Source organism: Tenrec ecaudatus, chromosome 2 (genome assembly GCF_050624435.1).
Source record: "Tenrec ecaudatus isolate mTenEca1 chromosome 2, mTenEca1.hap1, whole genome shotgun sequence".
Taxonomy (NCBI): Eukaryota; Metazoa; Chordata; class Mammalia; order Afrosoricida; family Tenrecidae; genus Tenrec; species Tenrec ecaudatus.
The window spans coordinates 29,975,029-29,995,626 of record NC_134531.1 but is presented as its reverse complement, the minus strand read 5'-3'; the positions used below and the strand labels follow the sequence as shown (position 1 = coordinate 29,995,626).

The 20,598-nt window shown below is 46.2% G+C and overlaps 1 protein-coding gene across 3 annotated transcripts in view; it reads right to left on the bottom strand.

The window, feature by feature from the left end:
- Positions 1 to 20,598, bottom strand: part of CDH6 (cadherin 6) — a 200,422-nt gene that overhangs the window by 82,095 nt on the left and 97,729 nt on the right. For all 3 annotated transcript variants that reach the window (XM_075540892.1, XM_075540891.1, XM_075540890.1), the window contains one exon: positions 5,296 to 5,641. In XM_075540892.1, the coding sequence (XP_075397007.1) occupies positions 5,296 to 5,523 (228 nt within the window). In that variant the 5' untranslated portion in view covers positions 5,524 to 5,641. The remainder of the gene's footprint in view (positions 1 to 5,295; positions 5,642 to 20,598) is intronic.

The window sequence follows — 20,598 nt, the reverse complement described above, 5'->3', positions numbered from 1 at the left end:
TCATGCTCGACAAGATACAGGCATGGTGAGAAAGGAGAAGACCCACAGCAAGATGGATTGCCACAGAGCTTCAACAATAGGTTCACATGCAGGAACTACTGTGAAGCTAGAGCAGGAGTGTGAAATCTTTTGTTGTACATAGGGTCCTATGCATTGAAAGTGACGTGATGCCATCTAACAACAAAGAAGGGATTAGGTGACAAAGAGGCAGACCCATGAGATGGCTTGTCACGGTGGCTGCAAGAGCGGGCTCTAGCACAGGGATGCCTGAGGATGACACAGGGTAGGGCGGTGTTTTGCTCTGTGTTGCAGATGGTTGCTATGAGTCGGAACAACTTTGACGGCACCAAGCAACAGCAGCATGCTCTTCTTGAGAAGACTGCCACAGCGGGATCTCATACAGCATCCGGTGGGGTCCAAGGGCTGGCCTTTCACTTAGCAGCCTCGGAGGTCCAAGGGCTGGCCTTTCACTTAGCAGCCTCAGGCTTAGTCACACCGCCACCAGAGTGCCTATGCTGTTGTTCTAGCTAGATCATAGTGTGGGTGTGCCTTTCGGACTGAACTAAATCTGGAAACATATCAATCTTCATCAAGAAATTGCTACATCATATAAAGCTGGTAGGATGGTCATGAAGATTCTGAAAATACGCCATCTCAGTTCCCCTCTTATGTTTTTTTCCTGTTAAATTTACACAAGCCAAGGATAAGCTAAGTAGATTTTGTACAACATCAAAAACTTTTCGCTTTAGCTCTTGACAAGAAAATACGCGCCGCTTCCTGCTCTGTGACTACATTGGTGACATTTCCACTCTCCTGCCTGTTCTGTCTCTAAATCTCTGACTCTTTGAACCTCCGGCGTTCTCTTCTCTGGCTTCTGCATCCAATTAATTGGGACGTTCTGGCAAGTCTCCCTGCTCCGTCTGAGCGAACACCTGCTCTTTCTTTAAAAGGTTGTTCCAAAGATATGCAAGCACCATCACGTCCTTTCTGTTGAACTCTCAAGTTTGATTGCCCCTTATGATTCCATCATATGCCCCGATGCCCATTGGCTACTGCACTTGCCACGTTGTGGTATAAATTGGGGCAATAAGGTGCTCCCAGGGTAAAGGTACTCAGATTTTGTCAAACATTAGAATCATAAATACTTCAAAGGAAACCAACTAAATTAGAATCCCCAGGGAGGTAAGACGCCAGGCAAGGTATTTCTTAAATAAAAAAAAATAAAACTATGTCTCAACGTTTAAGGTATATGCATTGCACCGTGAATCATGCAATGGACTGCTAACTGGAAAGGTGGGCAGTTGGGATCTATCAACCTCCTGTGGGAGCAAGCTGAGGCAGTCTGCTTTCATAAAGGTCTCCAGCGTGAGAAACCCTACGGGGCAGGTCCACATGGCCTTATGGTCAGAGTGGACCCAACTCTCCTTAGAATGGACTCAACAGCAGCAGGTGTGGCTTGGGCTTATTAGCTGGTATGCACCTTTGTACGGCACCCATGGTTCAGTGAACTCAGAGGGGGTGCTGCAGAGATTGTTTAAATTTGGAGAGAAATACAATTACACTTGCTGTTTGTCCAGGCACCTCATGGACTTTTTGCTCAAGGTAGTTCACATTCTCAAAGACATTCTTTTTGATCATGTCCTCAATTTACGAAGCTGGCTTTTCCGGTGAGGATCAAAGGCAAATACAGTGCAAACACCCATGTGGAAAAGAAAATGAGATAGTAGTGTCCAATCGTGATGGAGGACAAGCTGTGCCCAGCTCAACAGGTGCATATGTTCCTTAGAAAGTAGCTCTACTCACTGACAGGAACCCCGGTGGCCTAGGAGTCAGGCACTGGGCTGCCAAGCACAAGATGAGACTTTCTACTTCCACAAAGATTGACAGTCTCGGGAACAGTCTCAGCCCTGTCCTTTAGGGTCACTATGAGTCAGAATCAACTCCATGGCAGTGACCTTGCTTTTTGAGGGGCAGGTCGATAAGAGTTCACAATCAACGTGAGGGCAGTGAGTGTTGGGCTTCTTTAAGAATGACACTAAACACACACATACACACACATATATACTGCTTCTTCCAATTTGCATGTACTGTTTTCACAAAGGGCAATGGAGTTATCCCATCATCTGTCAGTACTGTGATGCCCCCCAGGGTGGTTTCAGTGGACCTTCCTTCTAGATGTAGACAGGGTAGGAACATAGCCTGATGGTCTACTTTTGAAAATCAGCCAATGCAAACCCTGTGGAATCTACACACAACCCTGAGCTGCGCTTTCTGTTGCTTTCTGTTACATGGGGTCGCTGCCAATTGAAGGAAGCTTGCGGGCAAGTAACGGCCCAAAGCTGTTAGACTATACGTGCTTATTTAGGGAGCTTCACCTATGACGCATTTCTTTGGAGCATTTGACAAAGACGCACTGAGTCTTGACGGGCAGCGGGAACATTTTGGATTCTCTGTTGCGGTGGGATCCTCTTTGCTCGTGTGGGGTACACACGCTAAAGAAAGCTCCTTCCACACATCTGGGACAGCCACACAGGCAACCAGGCAATGTCGCGGCTTGCCCTGACTTTTTTCTGCATGTGCATTGTGATTTCAAGGAGAGGCTGGGGCGGGGAAAGGAGGAGCCATCGCCGTGCAGTGGTTTAGGCCACTCGGAAACCCAAAGCCTCGGCAGGCTATTTCTGTAAGCATTTACTGCCTCGGAAGGCCTACAACACAAGTTCTAGTCTGTCCTAGATGGTCGCTATGATCTGGGACCCACTTGACATCAGTCTCAAATGCCCAGGACGATGGCATTTCCATGCACGACTTCTATGTGAGGCATGTCATATCTGGAAAGCTTAGCCGACTCTGGGCCACACAACTTCCGCGGGCAGCTGCAACATGTGGCTAGCCTTGGGTCAGCCCAAGTGCCCAGGTCCCAGTTAGAGAAACCCAACTCTCTGCCATCCATGGTGACTCAGCGCCACTGCGGGTTTCATAGACTAACAGTGTACAGGAGTAGAAAGCCCAGTCTTTCTCCCATGGAGCTACTGGTGGTTTTGAACTGCCGACCATGAGGATCACAGCCCAAAGATTCTTAAAGGTCCTAGTTAAAACAGTAAGATGGAACCTTAGCTGCTTTAGTATCTTGAAATGTACTGGCCCTTCTTTAGAAACCAGTGGCATTCTGCATCCCCTCCCCCCACCCCACCAGCCGTGCGCACTGCCCCCTGCCCAGTGTACATTGGCATGGCTGCCTGAGAAAGAAAGCCGGAAAGATAAGCAGGGAGTAAGCATATTGACAAAAATCTGGCTGGAGCAGAGCATGGACACGGGTACAGATAAGAGCTGGAGACACAGGGAATGCAGGACAGATAAACTCCTCGGGGCCAATGAGAGTAGCTATACCAGGAGGGGAAGGGGAAGGTGCGGGCAGAAAAGGGGAACAGAAGACAATGTCCTGTCTAGAAGCCCCTCCCAGGGGGATGGACGACAGACAAGGGGGTAATGGGAGACATCGAATAGGGCAAGACATGAAAAAATAATAATTTATAAATTATCAAGGGTTCATGAGGGAGGGAAGGTGGGGGGAGGAGGGGGAAAATGAGGAACTGATACCAAGGGCTCAAGTAGAAAGAAATTGCTTTGAGAATGATGAGGGCAATGAATGTACAAATGTGCTTGACATGACGGATGGATGGATGGATTGTGATACGAGTTGTATGAGCCCCCTATAAATTGTTTTAAAAATTATACAAATATATGATTCTTTTCCCCCTCAACAAATAGAACTTACGCAGATTGCACAAGGTACATGGTAGGGGATTTTTTTTTTTTTATGTAGTTTTCATTTTTCGTTTTCACAGCAAATGCCTGGCCTCCTCCTTCAGAACTGGTGGTGGTGATCATGCTGTCACCAAATGATTCCGTGCCTCCTTGAGTCTGCGTTAATAACTTCCTTCACTGGAACAAGGCCGGTTACCTCAGCCCCGACCTCGCAGGCTTCCGTTCAGTTACGCTGGGACCGGCTTATAAAGACTATTTGTACAGTTACTCAGGGTTAGTGGAGCAGACGCTGAAGTGTGAGTGTCCAGCCTTTGGAATCCAGACATTTAATCTTATTTGCAGGCCTTCCTAAGAGAGATGGCTACAAACAGTAGCTGTAACCATAAAATCATATTTTGTCCTCTATAATATGACGATGTCCATTCTCAGTTTGTTCCGCTGAGGGGAGAGGTGATAATTAGCTTCCCTCTCAGCCCTCTATTTTGAAATCCAGAACCTCAAAAGCAACCCCCCGCCCCCTCCCCAAGTCCCCACCCCAACTTCCATGCTGCTGTGTTTGCATCCTGGCAGTAGGTGGCTTCACTGCCATCGGAATGGAGCCAGTGACACTCCCACTGACCAGCTAACCCAGCTCGCCTTCCCTGACTCAGCTCCTCGAATCTGCAAGGCCTACAAAGAAGCAAGTCTCCTCCCTCTGCTTTCTGGAGTCAATGAAACGGTCGGATGCTATCTGGTAATGCACATCCCCAGTCTTCTCGCCAGCAAGCCCTGCCACAGGGGAAACCCGCAGATTTGGAAGTGCCTGGCCCATGCTTGTTGGAACCAGATGAGGCTTTCCACTGCCACATCAAGGTACCGTTTTGGGAACCCGCAGGGGCAGTTCTACTCTGCCCTATAGAGTCGCTTTGAGTCAGAATCAAGCCAATGGGCGCGGGTTTTTCTTTTTGCGGGGTGCATCGTGCCTGTTCGCTGAGCCCAAAGAAACCCCAGCAGTAGCAAGTAGCACCAGATCTCAGCTGGAGTGGGGAGCGGGGTTCTGAGCACCGAGGACTCCATTAGGTCTGAGAAGTAGCCGGGTCAAGAAAAGAAAGAGTTAATCTGCACCCGGGCAAAGGATGAAAGCACGGTTTGCTTTCCGAAGGAGAGAAAGCAACAGTACCTCCCTTGCTGTCTAATCGCTTGGCTTCTATTTTTAATACACCCCACTTTAGAGAATAGTTAGACCACTTTTTTTTTCAAGCACAAGTCAAAATTAAAGGATTTATGATAATCCTATGCGGATGGCTGTGGGCGTTTCATTTTCAACGGGAGTGCGTTCTCTTTGTTGCGTGCTAGCGATTCTCAGCTTCCTGCTACAGTTGTCATCCTGAAACTACACAAGTGTATATGTATATATATAAAATCTTACCGGAGAAGCAACAATTCTTACTGTACTGAAGAATATAATTCCCATCCTACCCATCTATTTATTAGAAGTTGCTTCTACAGGCTTCTAAAACCACACTGTCATAGCGCCCGAAGGAACCCTACCTTGCCCACATACTGGTAATCGGATCCCGTGTACTCCTCCAGAAGGAAAAACTGGTTCCACATCCAGCTCCTCTTGGAACGGCTCAGCTCATTGTTGCTGTTTCCAGAGAGCTCCAGGGCCCTTTCCTTGGCCGGCAAACCGCTAGTCCTCTTAGATAAGGGAGTCGAGACTGTTGGGTAGGGCTGACCAACCCAAAGAAGCAGCAAGAAGTAGCGGTAAGTTCTCATGCTGATGGTCCGCAGTCCAGGCTCCGATTCTCTTTGCAGTGCCTTGGTTCACTGCACCGAATCCCGCTTCATTCCTCCTTCCTGCCGTAAGGTCCTTTGCCTGGCTCTCAGAGGCTATCTGGAAAGAAAATAACATGGCAGGCATTTTCAGAGATGCTTACAAGGCAGCATGAGGGCGAATAAGCTGGCGAAAGAGGGCAGACAAACGTCTGACTAGCAAAAGACAACATGGAAGTTGGCGATCGTTTTGAAATGAGGAAAACTGGGTCTTTCCTATGTGCTAAGTGGAAAGCCGGACGGTCGGAGGAGGCGGCTGCTTTTTGCTTTTCTGGATCACTCCGAGATCTATTTTAAGTTACAGCCTTGCTCCTATGAGTGCCAACGGACTGGGTGGCAGGGAGTTGGTTTTGAGGACGAGCCCACAGGGTGGAAGGGGGATTTCCTCACCAACTCTTGCGGGCTGAGAACCGGTGAGAAGGAATGAGTCTGTGATTCTGTTCGAATGTTTCTCTCCCTGGGCAAAGACCGACAGACTGCTTCAGGGTCAATGGCAACAGTGTGGGAACCCCGAGGGAAGGTAGGGACCACTTGCAAAATCCCGTGCAGTGCATGAGAGTTCATTCTGCTTTAGAGGGAGGCTGTGCTAGAACTGTCCTGGGTCAAATGGGCTTGAATAGACCAGGCACCTTCTCTTTCCCCAATGCCCATTAGCATGCCGACATTTCTTTCACTGCTTGCAAAGATGATGGCAGTAACCTTATAGCGGGGGCGGTGGGGGAGGGGGCTCAAAAAAGTGCACAGACAATTTTGATCATTTTTCTGGTTGTAGTTCTTTTTTCTTTATCCTTTCAACTTGGATTTCGGTTTCCAGATTTCATTTTATCGACAGTTTCATTGGCATATAATTCACACTCCCACACAATTTACTAGTTCAAGCGCATCGAGAATTGCATAGTCACCACCATAATCAGTTGTAGAACATTTTCTTCATTCTTTTACCCATTGTTATTAGCTCCCCCAACTTCCCACCCCCAACCTCCCCTGCAGTACCTCTAAGGACCCTCAATCCGTGACTCTCTCCATACATTTACCTATCCTGGATGCTATGTACAGGAGAAGCATTTAAAAAATATATGAACAAACAAAACCATTAGCAAGAATAACAAAGTAAAAGAGAAAATAGTAAAAACTAGTCAAGAAAGTAGAACACAGTAAAAACAAGAACACATTTAAATGGAGCATACGGGAGATCAAATGATAGCGTGCTAAATTTCAACGTAGCTACATCTGCAACAACACCTTTCCCAATTCCCATTTCCCACGGACTTTTAAGAACTCCCTCTTAGTTAATGCAGCATTTTCCCAACTCTCCAAAACCCTTTTTGTTTTCCTCCCTCAGAAGACCCACTAACAAATATTACACCGATCCTAGCTGTGGTTGGATCAAGGTGACAATGGGGACCAGACATCTGTCTGAGAACAACGGAGCTCCCCATGGCAGAATCTTCAGAAGGAGGTCATCAAGCACCGTCCTCGCCCCCACCCCACCTCTGATTGGTCAACAGTCCAACGTGTTAACGATGTGTACTCATCTAGGGACTCCTTGTTTCCCCCTGGTCTTTTCTTCCTTTCAGTGGGTTAGTTAGCACCCTACAGAATTTGAAATCAACAGAATGTAAGAATTAAAAGTCTCGTTGGGAAAGCAGAGGCTTTCATTTCTAAATTTTACTTGTATCACCATCAAGCAAAAAAGTGTGTGAACACTGTACAAACAGTACCCACGCGATTTTCACAGAGCCGCCAAACAGATCAAGGTATCACCATGAGGGCAATCAACTACCGGAGCCTCACAAAAGCCAGGTTTTATACCTGTGGCTAATGCCTTTCCACGACAAATTTTAAACCTAGCTTGGCAGAGAGGTCTCAAATTGGTTTATTGGTTTATGCAATTAAAAGAACAGAGGTCTATATCTGCATCCTTACCATTTCCATATTTCTCAGCAAAAAAAAAGGGGGGGGGTGGTGGTGCGGGAATCCAGCCCATCACTTACTCTATGGTACAGGACAACATAGACTTGTTGCTACATGCTGCTGACTTGCCTCCGACCCACAGATACCTTATGCACACCAGAGGGAAGCCCTGTCCAGTCCTGCGCCATCCTCTCAACGCTTGTGTCCTTTGAGTTCACTGTTGCAATCACTGTGTCCATCTACCTAGTCAATCTTTATTAAGCAACCCTAATGTAGATATCTAGGTTACTGTCCATCTACCTAGTCAATCTTTATTAAGCAACCCTAATGTAGAGCCAGTCTGTGGTTAGGTGTCATCGAGTCAGCTACGGCCCACTATGACTCTGAGCACAACAGAAGGCAACACTGCCCGGTCCTGCGCCAGCCTCACAACTGATTTTTGCTTGAGCCCGTCATCCTTGCAGCTACGGTGTCCATCCATGGAGCCGAGGGCCTTCCTCTAGACCTTATATCTGTATATCTAGTGTTTGCTAATGCAGAACATAGCAAAAATTGGCCAGCTATATTAACCTTGAGTGATGAAGATAAAGAAATGCATTCTGGGTCATCTGATCAGTATTTGATCTGATTTCTGTCTATGTCAGAAAAGATTTGTTCTCTTGGCTCCTATTAGCCACCAGGTAAATGCACCGGGGAGCCGTTTCCCCCCCCTCTGCCCAGCAATGAGTAATTACAGCGCTGAGCCTCAGTGAGAGCTTTTTGTTGGCACAACCATGAAGTATTTCCTAGTGCTCAGCATTTTAAAATCTTTATTTCATTATGATGCATCTTCTTGACAGCAGGCAAGGGACGGGGGGGGGGGGAGTTGGAAATTCCACAGGTGAGTAAATTAGTGCTGTGACAATTAGTCATGCCGGCAACGTGCCAGGCAGCAGCCTATGTGTCCTTAAGTGGCTCTGTGTGCGTGGCTGGTGTGTGGAGGGGCTGAGAGAACATACGGAGAAAAGGCCTCTGAAGACACCCATTTGCTTTCAGTTGTCAGGATGGCGCTGACGTCGATTCAGTGGAAACTGCATTTTTCTTTATTTCCCACATTCTCCATTATTTGCACAGACAAATCCTGCAGTGAAGAATTACGCGTCTGTGGCTGCCCTCGGTGTGTCCCCCATGGTGCTGGCAGGGGCGAGGGAGACAGAGAATGGAGGTGGCAGCTGTTTAAAGACAGTTTCCCAAAGGCCATTTTAGAGAAAAATTGATCTCTGTGGGTGTTGTGTGCAAACTCTACAAGCTGTTGTCACTTGAATATTAAATATTAGTTCTTTTAATATCACAGATACCAAAATGCCAAGTATTTCTTTCTTTCTTTCTCTCTTTGCCTTTGTGCGTAATGAGCTTTTAAAGCAATGCACATTTAAGACATCTTTCCAAGAACTCAGACAGCTAGCTCTGCTCTCACCCGGCTCTTTTTGTATCAACCTCACAGAATGGGCCTCTGTGAAAAGCACAAGATGCAAAGACAAATTACTATAATCCACACAGAGTTGACATTAGCTGTTTAGAGCCCTACCAAGACCCTCTGCCATAGAGTTGAATCCGACTCATTGTGTCCCTATAGCCTCGCGTGGAACTCCCTCTGTAGGTTTTTGGGATAGTCAATCTTTACAGGAGTAGACCGCTGCCTCATCTGTCTCATGCAGACCTGCTGGTGGTTTCGAACAGCAGAACCTTGGCCAGCAGCCCAACGCCTAATCACTATGCCACAGGGCTCCTCAGAAGGTCTAATGTCTCTGAAGTTGAAAAACTTTCTATAGTTGAAAAACAAGCCCCAAGCGCCTAAGACACTGAAGAGGTAACATAACGGTTCTCATCGTCTTTAGAGGTGGAATGGCAACCTGGTCATTCATGCCAGATCCGGACAGCGTGGCTTTAATGTCCAGGCTACATCCCACCCCTTTGTCTCCTACATTTGGGAGTCCAATCCACAAAGTTAGCAAGAGTTCTGTTCTCGGAGACTCACTGGGACATTCCTACGCAGCCCTATTCGGTCGCTATGAATCAGCATCGATTCAGTGGCACTGATTTTGGAGTTCCTGATTCCATAAAGGGAGAAAACGAGATAGTCTCTACTGCACACGCTGTGAGGATTAAACGGGGATTACAAACAAAGTACATCAGAGAGAGCCTGGCACGCGAGTGTTTGTTGTGGTGGCTTTCTATTACGATCACAACTATTAATGTTACCACTATGCTGCATGTACAGAATCCATCTCTAAGACACCACATCAGTTTGCGAAAGGTAGCATGGTCCATTTCCCCCCCAAATTCTACAAACCAAACTCACCGCCACCTGGTGGATTCTGACTCACTGAGACACTCCAGGGCAGACTGCAACTCCTGCAAAGGCTCATTCTTCTTCCGAAGAACGGCTGGTGATTCAAACTGTTGACCAGCGCACAACCCACTCTGCTCCCGGGGCTCCTGCATCCTTTCCTCTGCTGTTGGTTCTGATGGAGAGCGACGCTCTGCACCATAGGACGAAGCACTGCCCTGCCGTATGCCATCCTCACAATGGCACCTGTGCCTGTGCCCACTGTTGGGCCCCCTGAGTCCACCCATCTCGCTGAGGGCCTTCCTCTTTTTTGCTGCCCCTCCACCACCTCTTTTGTTAGTGCATCTCCACTACTCCCTGTGAGACTTGCTTTTCCCCTTTCTCCTTAGTTTTCAGAAAGCATTTCCAAGCAAGTCAAATTCTTGTAAAACGAAAGAATTCCAGGTGTGTTAAAACCAGGCTGGCCTGTTGATGCACGTTGACTTAGGTGACATGGAAGATGGCAGCCCATGGGGGATATAGGGCGCGGGCCAGGGAGCTTGTGGGGGGTGGACCATGGAGGATTTGTGCGGTTTGGATCTTTGGATTGTTGCGTGCAAAGTGGATGATCAGAAGTGGAAACTCCCCCCTCATTTGCAATAAAAGCTCGTTTTAGAGAGATGAGCAAGATTCCCTGTGCTAACGGGAGTGGTGTCTGAGCGGAGGCAGCAGCCAAGGGCTGGGCCTCAGTCCCGCAGTTGGCATGAGAAGGAAGAACAGGGTCAGGAAGGGAAGTCCGCTGGAGGATGGACTCACTCATAAGGCTGGGTGCATTTCTGCCCCTTCTATTTCGTCCACCCGAAGGCTTGACACATCATCTCTACGTCATTCAGTTGGAGAGAAAACAGAACAGAAGGGAAACTAAAAGCGCTCTCTGAACTAGCGCCCGCTCACTCATCCTATCCTTGCAAAAACCACACGGGACAAACACCTGTCGCCCTGTATTTCTCATACTGGCGACATCTAGCATTGTGTCAGGTATGAATTCGATGCATTTGATGCATTCAAATGAGTGAACGGTGCCCTGCTGGCGCAACGGCTGAGCATCTGGCTGCTAACCCAGAGGCCGGCACTTGGAGCCCCTCATCACTCAGTGGAGAGGAAGGACCGGGCCATCTGCTTCCGTGGAGCAGTGGTTCTCATCCTTCCTATGTCAGGACCCTTTCAGACAGGTCCTCATGTGGTGGTGACCCCCAACCATGAAATTATGTTCGTTGCTACTTCATCACTGTCATTTTGCTACTGTTATGAATCGGGCAATCCCTGTGAAAGGGTTGTTTGACCCCGAAGGAGTCGTGACCCCCGGGTTGAGAACCTTTGGCCTAGCTAGACAAGGAGCCCTGGTGGCGGCGTGGTGAAGGTGGTACTGCTACCTGCAGGGGCAGGAGTTGGAGAAAGACGGGGCAGGCTTCTTCCTCCCGTAAAGAGTTACAGCCTTAGAAGCCCACAGGGGCTGTTCTACCCTGTCCTATATGATGGCTATGCCCCGGCCGATGGCAGAGTTCTGCTTTGTTACTTGAAAAGCCTAGAAAACCGTATGGGATCGATCTAACTCTGTCCTATGGGAGCGTGCTGAGCACACAGCAGAGATGTTTGAGATGGTGCTTGAGCTCACACTATGAAATGGTGGCGGAGCCAACACGTTCTAAGCAAACAGCAGGGTTCTTCAGCTGCTCAATGGGCCTGAGTTCCAAAAAGCAAACACAAGAAAGGATGGAGGAGAAGCAAACTTGGGGAACTGGGGGGCAGCTGCAGTCAGCCAGCAAGCGAATCTGTTGGCAGCTCCTTAGATGGGGCCTCACCTCAATTTGAGAAACCTAAAAGACAGGCCTGTGTAGACAGAGTTCCAAAATAGCCAGCCTGGTTACTCAACCAGGAAAGCACCAGGAGGAAGGAAGCAGCCGCGTGCCCCCACCGCAGCCCGTCTCCTCCTGGCATCAGAGCAAATTGCTTGGAAACATCAGACGCTTTGAGTAATGGACATTGGGTCTACATTTTAAAATGTTCTTTTTTGTTGAGATCTGGGTACTTATGGGAAGTCTGTATGGTTGACAGAAAAATCACTTGTATATGCTGAGATTTGATATGCAAAAGTGGTTGCTTTAGTGTGGATAAAATCATTTTAATCTCTGTAGAAGCTTTACTTCAGTAATGTATAGAAGGCAATCGAGATGTTTACGAATAGCAGGGAAAATCTCACGGATAACTGCCCAGCCTGAGAAAATATTTGCCTGGCAGCCAACATATATGTATATGTCTATCTTCAGAAACACATAAAGTCTAGTCTGACTGTATTTCATGTGTGTCATTAAGGAGGAGACTGGACCTCATTAATTCAGGTTCTTCCAATTTTGAATATGTGATAATTAATGCAAATGCTGGGCGGGACGTTTTCCTTTGATTAGTAAAACCCTTTCCCCTGCATTATGGGAAATTAATAGTAGGAAAATATTTTTCACTGAGATGTATAAAATGAAACGATAAACCGCAGTGTCGTCAAGTACACAGGGATCACCTTTTGTTTGCAAATAATTAACATGGTAATTAGAAACTTCCTCTACTAACTGAATTTTTTCTCCAATGACATGTCTGATAATAGTTTGAGCAGCTCAACTGTATTATCTGCTTGGCCATGCTGATCCTGTTACACTATTTATGGATAAACAAATAAGGAAATAGCCGATATTTTTGAAAGCAGTATAAATTACCTTAAAGTCTTAGACTTCAGACTTGGCATACATCTGTTCTCGTATTCTTAATTAATTCTAATCAGCAAAATATCACTGGAACGTTATCTGAGCTTAAAGATTAAATGAAACACATTTATTGTTTGGTATGCAGATGTTAGACTTTGTCATTGAAAACACAGTAAACAGTCAGTCAAGCCGCATTTTAAATATTTTAATCACATGCCATAGTAAGAGAATGTTTAAAACTCGATCAGGAGTCTTAACAATAAAACGGTACTGTGTGTAGATGCTGTGCTGTCCTTATGTGCTCGAAGGAAACTCTGCCCTGTCCTGTGCCGTCATCTCTGTTGTCCTCATCACGGAGTCCACTGGGGCAGCCACTGCGTCAATGCAGCTTGCTGAAGGTTTTTGTCCTTCCTGACTATCTTTCCACTTTACCGTGCACGATGTCCTTCTCCGGGGACTGGTCTCTCCTGATAACATGTCCGATGTACGTGAGACGGAGTGTCAGCATCTTTCTTCGAAGGAGCGTTCCGGCTCTATTTTTTTCAAAATGGATTTGTTTGTTCTCCTGGCAACCCATGGTATTTTCAATATTCTTTGCCAGCAGTGTGTTAGGCGGGGTTGACTAGAGAAAGAAATCCAGAGACCCTCATGTGTTTGACAGATTTATGTCAAAGAGCAATTGTAATATTGAGAAAACATCCCAGACCAGTCCAGATCAAGTTCATAAGTCCCATATTAGCCTATATGTCTGATACGAATCCATAAATTCCTCTTTAGACTTATGCAGCACATGCAATGGTGCCAAATGCAGGAAGATCACAGGCCAGTGGGTGAAAAATCTTGGGGATCCAGGGATGGTGGAAGAATCTCAGCGCTGGCACAGGTTTCCAGCAGGCTCTGGCTCATCAGCGTGACTCATATGGCTTGTCAACAGGAATGTGAAGCAGTGAGAGTTCCCAGAGTCCTCATGAGAAGGCCACGGCCACAACAAGGGTGCATCAGGCTGCGACTTGATTTGACAGACTAGACTCCACCCTTCATTCTTTTATAAAGTTAACATGAAGTTGTATAACTTTCACAAGCAGTGTAATTCAAATGCAGTTATTCATTTTCAGTCTTCCTTAGTCAATGTCCAACTTTAATATGCATGTCAGGCAATTGAAATGACCATGGCTTGGGTCAGGCACAACTTAGTCCTCAAAGTAACCACCTCGCTGTTTAAACACACCTTAAAAAGGTCTTGTGCAGCAGATTTACCCAATGCAATATGTCCTTGCTAATCTCCTGACTGTTGCTTCCATAGGCATCGATTATGGATTCATGCAAGATGAAATCCTTGCCAACTTCAATCTTTTCATTTTTCCAGATGTACGGTTGTAAGTTATTAGAGTAATATAAAAGTAAGAGAAATACTGTAGCACAGTAATTTTCTACAAGTCCCTTGGTGACACCAATGGTCACACGCTGGACTACCTGTAGAAAGGTGGGTGGGTGGAGCCCCTGAGAAGCCCTTAACCAGCTAGGCCTGCTCTCTGCGTCCATAGATGCGAGTGGCCAGCAGTCATCAGATGCCAGGGTTCATTTTGCATGTGGCACTTCAATGCCATGCAGATGGGGCCCCCATGTCCTCGAACTGACTTACGGAAAATGTGCGCACACATTGTCTGTCATCCTGGCCCAACGATGCAGCCCACCAACGTGGTGCTCTAGAACAAAGGCGTCATCAATTCCTCCCTATCAATACCCAGGCCATTTTCTCACCTTATGTCATCAATGAAGTCACTTACGGCTGTTCAGCATCTCTCCCCTCCTGCACGCCGAGCATGAGATTGAACTCTCACACCGTATTTGGGGGAAATGAGGACGAGGGTTGTATTGAGCCCATCGGAAACCTCAAAAATTAAAAAAACAGCAACGACAAAAAAACACCCAAATAATCCCACACACAACAGAATTGTGATGGCAAGACGAAGTGTAGAGTGAAACAAAGAATGTGTCTTTCTACAAGTGCGTCTTTAAAAATATGTGTTATTTATTCCGAGAAGACTTTTACAGCCAATTATGTTTGCTCGAGGTCCATTTTCTGATCACTGAGAACCTTTGTTTTGAGCAGGTCGCCACCTGCTGTGAATCCAAATACCGGTCTGCCCCATGGCGCGTCTTCTAGGAGTGGCGGCCCAAGGCAGGAACCAATTTAAACTTTGGGCTAGGAATTTCATATGAAGTCTTCATTTTGAAACCTCCATTTCATTTTTCTATAAATGTCAAAGTCACTGTTGAGTAAAATTGGTTCCGTTTTCTGTGTGTAATGAACTCCATTGAAATGTGTCAAACAACTTTGGCACCCCTCACCAAGTCGCACTTTACTGTGCCAACGAATCATCATGGCAACCACCATCAAATGATGCCTGGGTTTGGGTTTTTTCCCCCTGTAAATGTTTATATTTGTGGATAATATGCCAATCTGTTTGCAAACGGATGCGCTTCCAGATGAAGTTATTTCCACAGTATTACCCTCACACTAGAATCATATTCCACAACATTGCATTAATGAAGATAAAACCCATGTGTTCCAGCATTTAACGCGGCCTTTTATAAGCAGCAAAGACCCAAGAAGTACTTGCTGGTTTGAAACAAGCACTTGGAACCACTAAATAAGCACACAACAAACTTGGATCCGAAGGAAAAACAAAGTTATTACCTCATATAGCAAAAACTAAAACAAAACAAAAAAAATCAACCATTAACTATTTGAAAGTCAGAGGCAGTATCAAATATGATGAAAGAGCTGGTATTGTTTTGTCGTATGTCTGGGTGAGAATTTCAGCTCCCCCCCGCAGCATGGGCAAGCACAGGATCAGTCTATGCCTCCATTTAATTATGAAATGAGATGGCATTTTCATCCCTGGCATTCCTAAAACTGCAAACCGTTTTTAATCAGCTATTAACCGAAAGGGAGCCTGGGGTGCAACAGATATTCACTTGGATGCCAATCCAAAGGTTGGTGGTTTGAGGCCACTCAGCAGCTCTCTGTCCTGAGGAGCTAGTTTCCTCAGAGAGCCCGGTGGAGCCATTCCGCAGCACATGGAGTCACCATGACTTGGAAGGGGCCCTTCAACGAGCCGTTAGGATGAATGGCACCGGTTCCTCTGAGATCTTAGCTTGCCACTTCAAGCTGGCCACAGTACCTAAACTGATCAAGGGGATCCTTGCGAGAGGACCCGGGCCTATATTTTGCCTACTTGCACTTTTAATTTTTTTTGGCTGTGGTTTTTGCAATGAAAACGAAATCAGTTGCTAACCTTCAAAAAATCAGTAGAGCTACATTTCTGGATCAACTTGAAACCTTAGCAGCTCTGGTACGGCTTGTGTTCCTGGGGTGGTGGGGAGGAGACTGGACCCCAGGAAGGCAGGCAGGGGTTCCTCAGCATGTCCCAGTCCCCACCGCTCCCTATGCCTCTCCCAACCTTTCCGTTTCATTTGCACTGTGTATCTTCAACCTGCTGGCTCCCGAGGGACTTTGAACTCGGGGACCCTACGTTTTCTCCAAAGATTGAGTCAGCGAAGCAAAGGTAACAAGAAAACGCTTTGTATTTCTCAATAGCTACGGTGCTGTGAATCTTAAACATCTTTGTAGCAGGTGATGTGCTCGCCTATAGGAAATGTATGAAAGGCTTGGTTCCAGGGTCTTCTGCAAGTTAGACTCTCCAGCAAAGACAGTCATTCTTTGGGCACACAGTTATCTCAGAAAATGAAGCATGAGCAATTGGAAGCTGTCAAACCCACTTGCACTTTCACAAGAATGGTTTCAATGAGATTGCTCCTCTTTGAACAGCTGGGAAGGGCAGGCAGGCTGAGAATACTGGCTGGGGGCGGGGCTATCATAATAGAAGGATCTCAGGCAGCCTGGGGGACTCAAGACAGATGTGACTTTATGAAATTACAAGATGATGCAGATGGTTGGGTTTCCCATTACCAGGGAAACTTGGCTCATCCCAGAGGCTTGTGGCACAAAGGTTACAGGCTTGGTGCTAACCCAAAGACCAGCAGTTCAAATCCACCCCATGGCTCTCTGGGGAAGACACTTGATGTTCTGCCCTCTTTATGACTTCAATCCAAGAAGCCTTATGAGGCTGTTCTACTCTGTCACCTGCAGTCCCCAGGAGCAGAAATGGACATGAGGACACCCGAAGGGCAACTTGTGTAAAGTATTGTCAGCTATCAATGTCATCCAGTCTAGGCCAACTCATAGAGACCCCATAGGACAGGGTAGACTTGCCTCTGAAGGTTTCCCAGAGCATAACTCTTTACAGGTGCAGAGAGCTTCACTATTCTTTCTCCTGTGGAGCAGCTGGTGACGCTGCGTGCACAACCCAACGTGAAGCCCATCATGCCACCAGGGCTCCACAGACTAGAACTGCTCCTTTGGGTTTCTGAGACTTACATCCTTAGAGGAGTAGACAGCCTCATCTTTCGCTTGTGTGGCAGCTGGTGGGTTTGAACTGATGACCCTGTGGTTACCAGCCAATATGTAATGAGCCCACTATGCTACCAAGTTATGAGGGATGGAACTTTTTGTTTTCTTTTTTCTGAAAGAATGTCTAAGCCTTTCATCAATGGCATGAAGTCCAATCAGGAGTAAAAATTTTAGCTAACACGTGCTATGAGGTATTTCATTCAATCCTCAGTATTTGTGGGAAAGAGATGGATGAAAGAGGACGAGAGAGTGGCAACAGGGGGCAGAAGAACTGCATGCAAAATGAAAACAGCCCGGGGCTGGCTTTGGGACACTGCGTGCCTCCACACTTCTGAGCCAAAAACAGTGGCTGGCATATGGTAACACCTGAGAAATAAATGCACGTGTAAAGGAATGCTTGAGAGATCGAATAGAGAAAAAGGGGTCTAAATGTGTGAAGCTATGAATGTATGCATAGTGATTCTGGGAGGAGCCAAAATTACTGTCCCACACGTTGCTATAATGGTAGGGCAAAGGCTTCGGTCTCACGGTCTCTACCTTTGTCTTTCTGCCTATGTTATCATGGGGAAGCTAGCCTGAGGTTTTGTTTCTCGTATATCAAGTTCCGGTGGGCAGCTGGTTGACTCCATGGTGGATTGGGGGTTCTGATGCTGGCAGTCAGGATGGAATAGCATGGGGTTAGACCTGCACTCTTGACCTCGCTGCCTAGTGGTTTGACCCCTACACCCAATCCATATAACTTTGAGAGGTTGATAAGTGACATTAGAAAATACGCCTCCCAAAGGGCATGTATAGAGGTCTACATAAAGGCATGTACATATACAAATATATTTATATATGAGGATGGGGAAATAGATCTATGTGCATATATTTATAGGCTTAGTATTAAGGTAGCAGATGGACATTGGGCCTCCACTCAAGTACTCCCTCAATGCAAGATCACTTTGCTCTATTAAACTGGCATTCTAGAATGCTCACCTTCCTGACACAATCGCTGAAGACAAAGCGAGTGAATAAGCAAATGTAGTGAAGAAAGCTGATGGTGCCTGGCTATAAAAAGATATAGATAGCATCTGGGGTCTTAAAGGCTTGAAGGTAAACAAACGGCCATCTAGCTCAGAAGCAACAAAGCCCACATGGAAGAAGCACACCAGCCTCTGTGATCACGAGGTGCCGAAGGGATCAGGTATCAGGCATCAAAGAACTAAAAATCATATCATTGTGTTCTCACCTCCCTGATATGATTGCTGAAGACAAATGGGTGAATAAGCAAATGTAGCAAAGAAAGCTGATGGTGCCCAGCTACCAAAAGATATAGTGTCTGGGGTCTTAAAGGCTTGAAGGTAAACAAGTGGCCATCTAGATGAGAAGCAACAAAGCCCACATGGAAGAAGCACACCAGCCTGTGCGATCACGAGATGTCTAAGGGATCAGGTACCAGGCATCATCAGAACAAAAAATCATATCATTGTAAATGAGCAGGGGAGTGCGGAGTGGAGACCCAAAGCTCATTTGTAGGCCACTGGACATCCCCTTACAGAAGGGTCTTGGGGAGGAAATGAGCCAGTCAGGGTGTGATGTAGCAATGATGAAACATACAACCTTCCTCTAGTTCCAAAATGCTCCTCCTACCCACCCAACTATCATGATACCAATTCTACCTTACAAATCTGGCTAGACCAGAGGATGTACACTGGTACAGATGGGAACGGGAAACGTGGGGAATCCAGGGCGGATGATCCCTTCAGGACCAGTGGTGTGAGTGGTGATACTGGGAAGGCGGAGGGAGGGTGAGTTGGAAAGGGGGAACCAATTACAAGGATCTATATATAACCTTCTCCCTGGGGGACGGACAATAGAAAAGTGGGTGAAGGGAGATGTGAAAGATATGACAAAATAATAATTTATAAATTATCAAGGGTTCCTGAGGGAATGGGGAGCAAAGAGGGAGGGGAAAAATGAGGAGCTGATGCCAGGGGCTTAGTAGGTGAGAGCAAATGTTTTGAGAATGATGAGGGCAATGAATGTACAAATGTGCTTTACACAATTGATATATGTATGGATTGTGATACGAGTTGTATGAGCCCCTAATAAAATGATTTTTTAAAACTTAAAAAAAGAAAGAAAAAATATTGAAAATATTGATGGCAACAGATGTACAAATGTGCTGACACAATGGATGGATGGATGGATTGTGATAAGAATTGTAGGAGCCCCCCAATAAAATGATTTAAAAAAAAGAAAAGAAAGTGCATCTCCATTACCCTATGTTGAAGAATAAAACATTGGGAAAAGCACCCCTCTTCCCTTTCTAATTCCAGAAGAAAATCAGGAACAAAGCAAAGAAACGTCAGGTAGAGCGCTAAAACATCACCTATGTCATTTAGAAAAGTCACGCTGCAAGCAGCAGGCGCATGCACTAAGAGGGCTTGCTACAAGCTGGGAAGACGCTCCCGGGAGTCAGGCTACATTTTCTGTTTTTCTTTCTTTCACCAAAGCTGAAATGGCTCTGAAGGTACCGTTTAGGACCAGAGGGGATGACTGCTTGTTCGCACCCGTGGCCAGCTCACAGACAGACCGAGGGGTCTCAAGAAAGGGCTTGGGAAGAATCTGTTTATCCTCACTCAATTAAAAAAATTATTAGCAACATCAGCAATCCTGAGGGTCCTCAGATCATGCATTAATTGCCAAAGATTCTGTACTTAAAGCTTTGCTTTTGGGGGGTTGTTGACAGCATCCCTAAAAGGAACAAAGCCAGAATAATTTAAAGATGGGACATTTAGAGCTGCCCTGAAGGTAAGTATCTTTCTCTTCAGACCAATCGATGTACCATAGGCTGTATGAATTCTTAGCAATCCCACCTCATCTTCAGAGAAAGAGCTACACACACACACACACACACACACACACACACACACACAGAACACAGCAAGGAGGGATTGTGAGCCAGGGTTTTTTTTTTTTTAATGTGCTTCAGATACTTGCTGTTACCTTTGAAAAGTCACCGGCTATCCTCCACCCCAAGGACAGCACTATTTACTGAGATGTTGTGATCCTGTACACCGTGTTATGAATGGGAGACAATAAGCAAAGATCCATGTGATGTTTGGATAGTTTCAGCTGCTCTTGTGTTATGTAACACCTCTCTGTTTTACTTTTCTGCAGACAGTAACCTAAATTAGATGCTCCTCATGTCCATCCCGGGTGTCAGAACTTAAAAGAAAGGTAATTTAATAAAGCTGATGGGCTTCAAAAACTTTGTAGAACAATTCCCTTATCTCTAAATTTCCTTTTCCCCGAAACATTTGGAAACACACCCCCACCCCCACCCCAGTCGGGGACCAGCTTCCCACATAGCAAGTTTACTGGGTTTCTGCTGTCTTCAAAGATTGCTTCAGAGATGAACTAGAGGAGCAGAAAGCGCCCCGCACCACGAGGCCTCCAACTAACTCAGACTACGCTCACTGACCATCAAATTAAACTTGCACTTGACAGAAAGGCAATGTGCTTGACTGGGTGGCAGGATGTTTTATCAATTTTGATTGCCTTCATTAAAAAAAAAA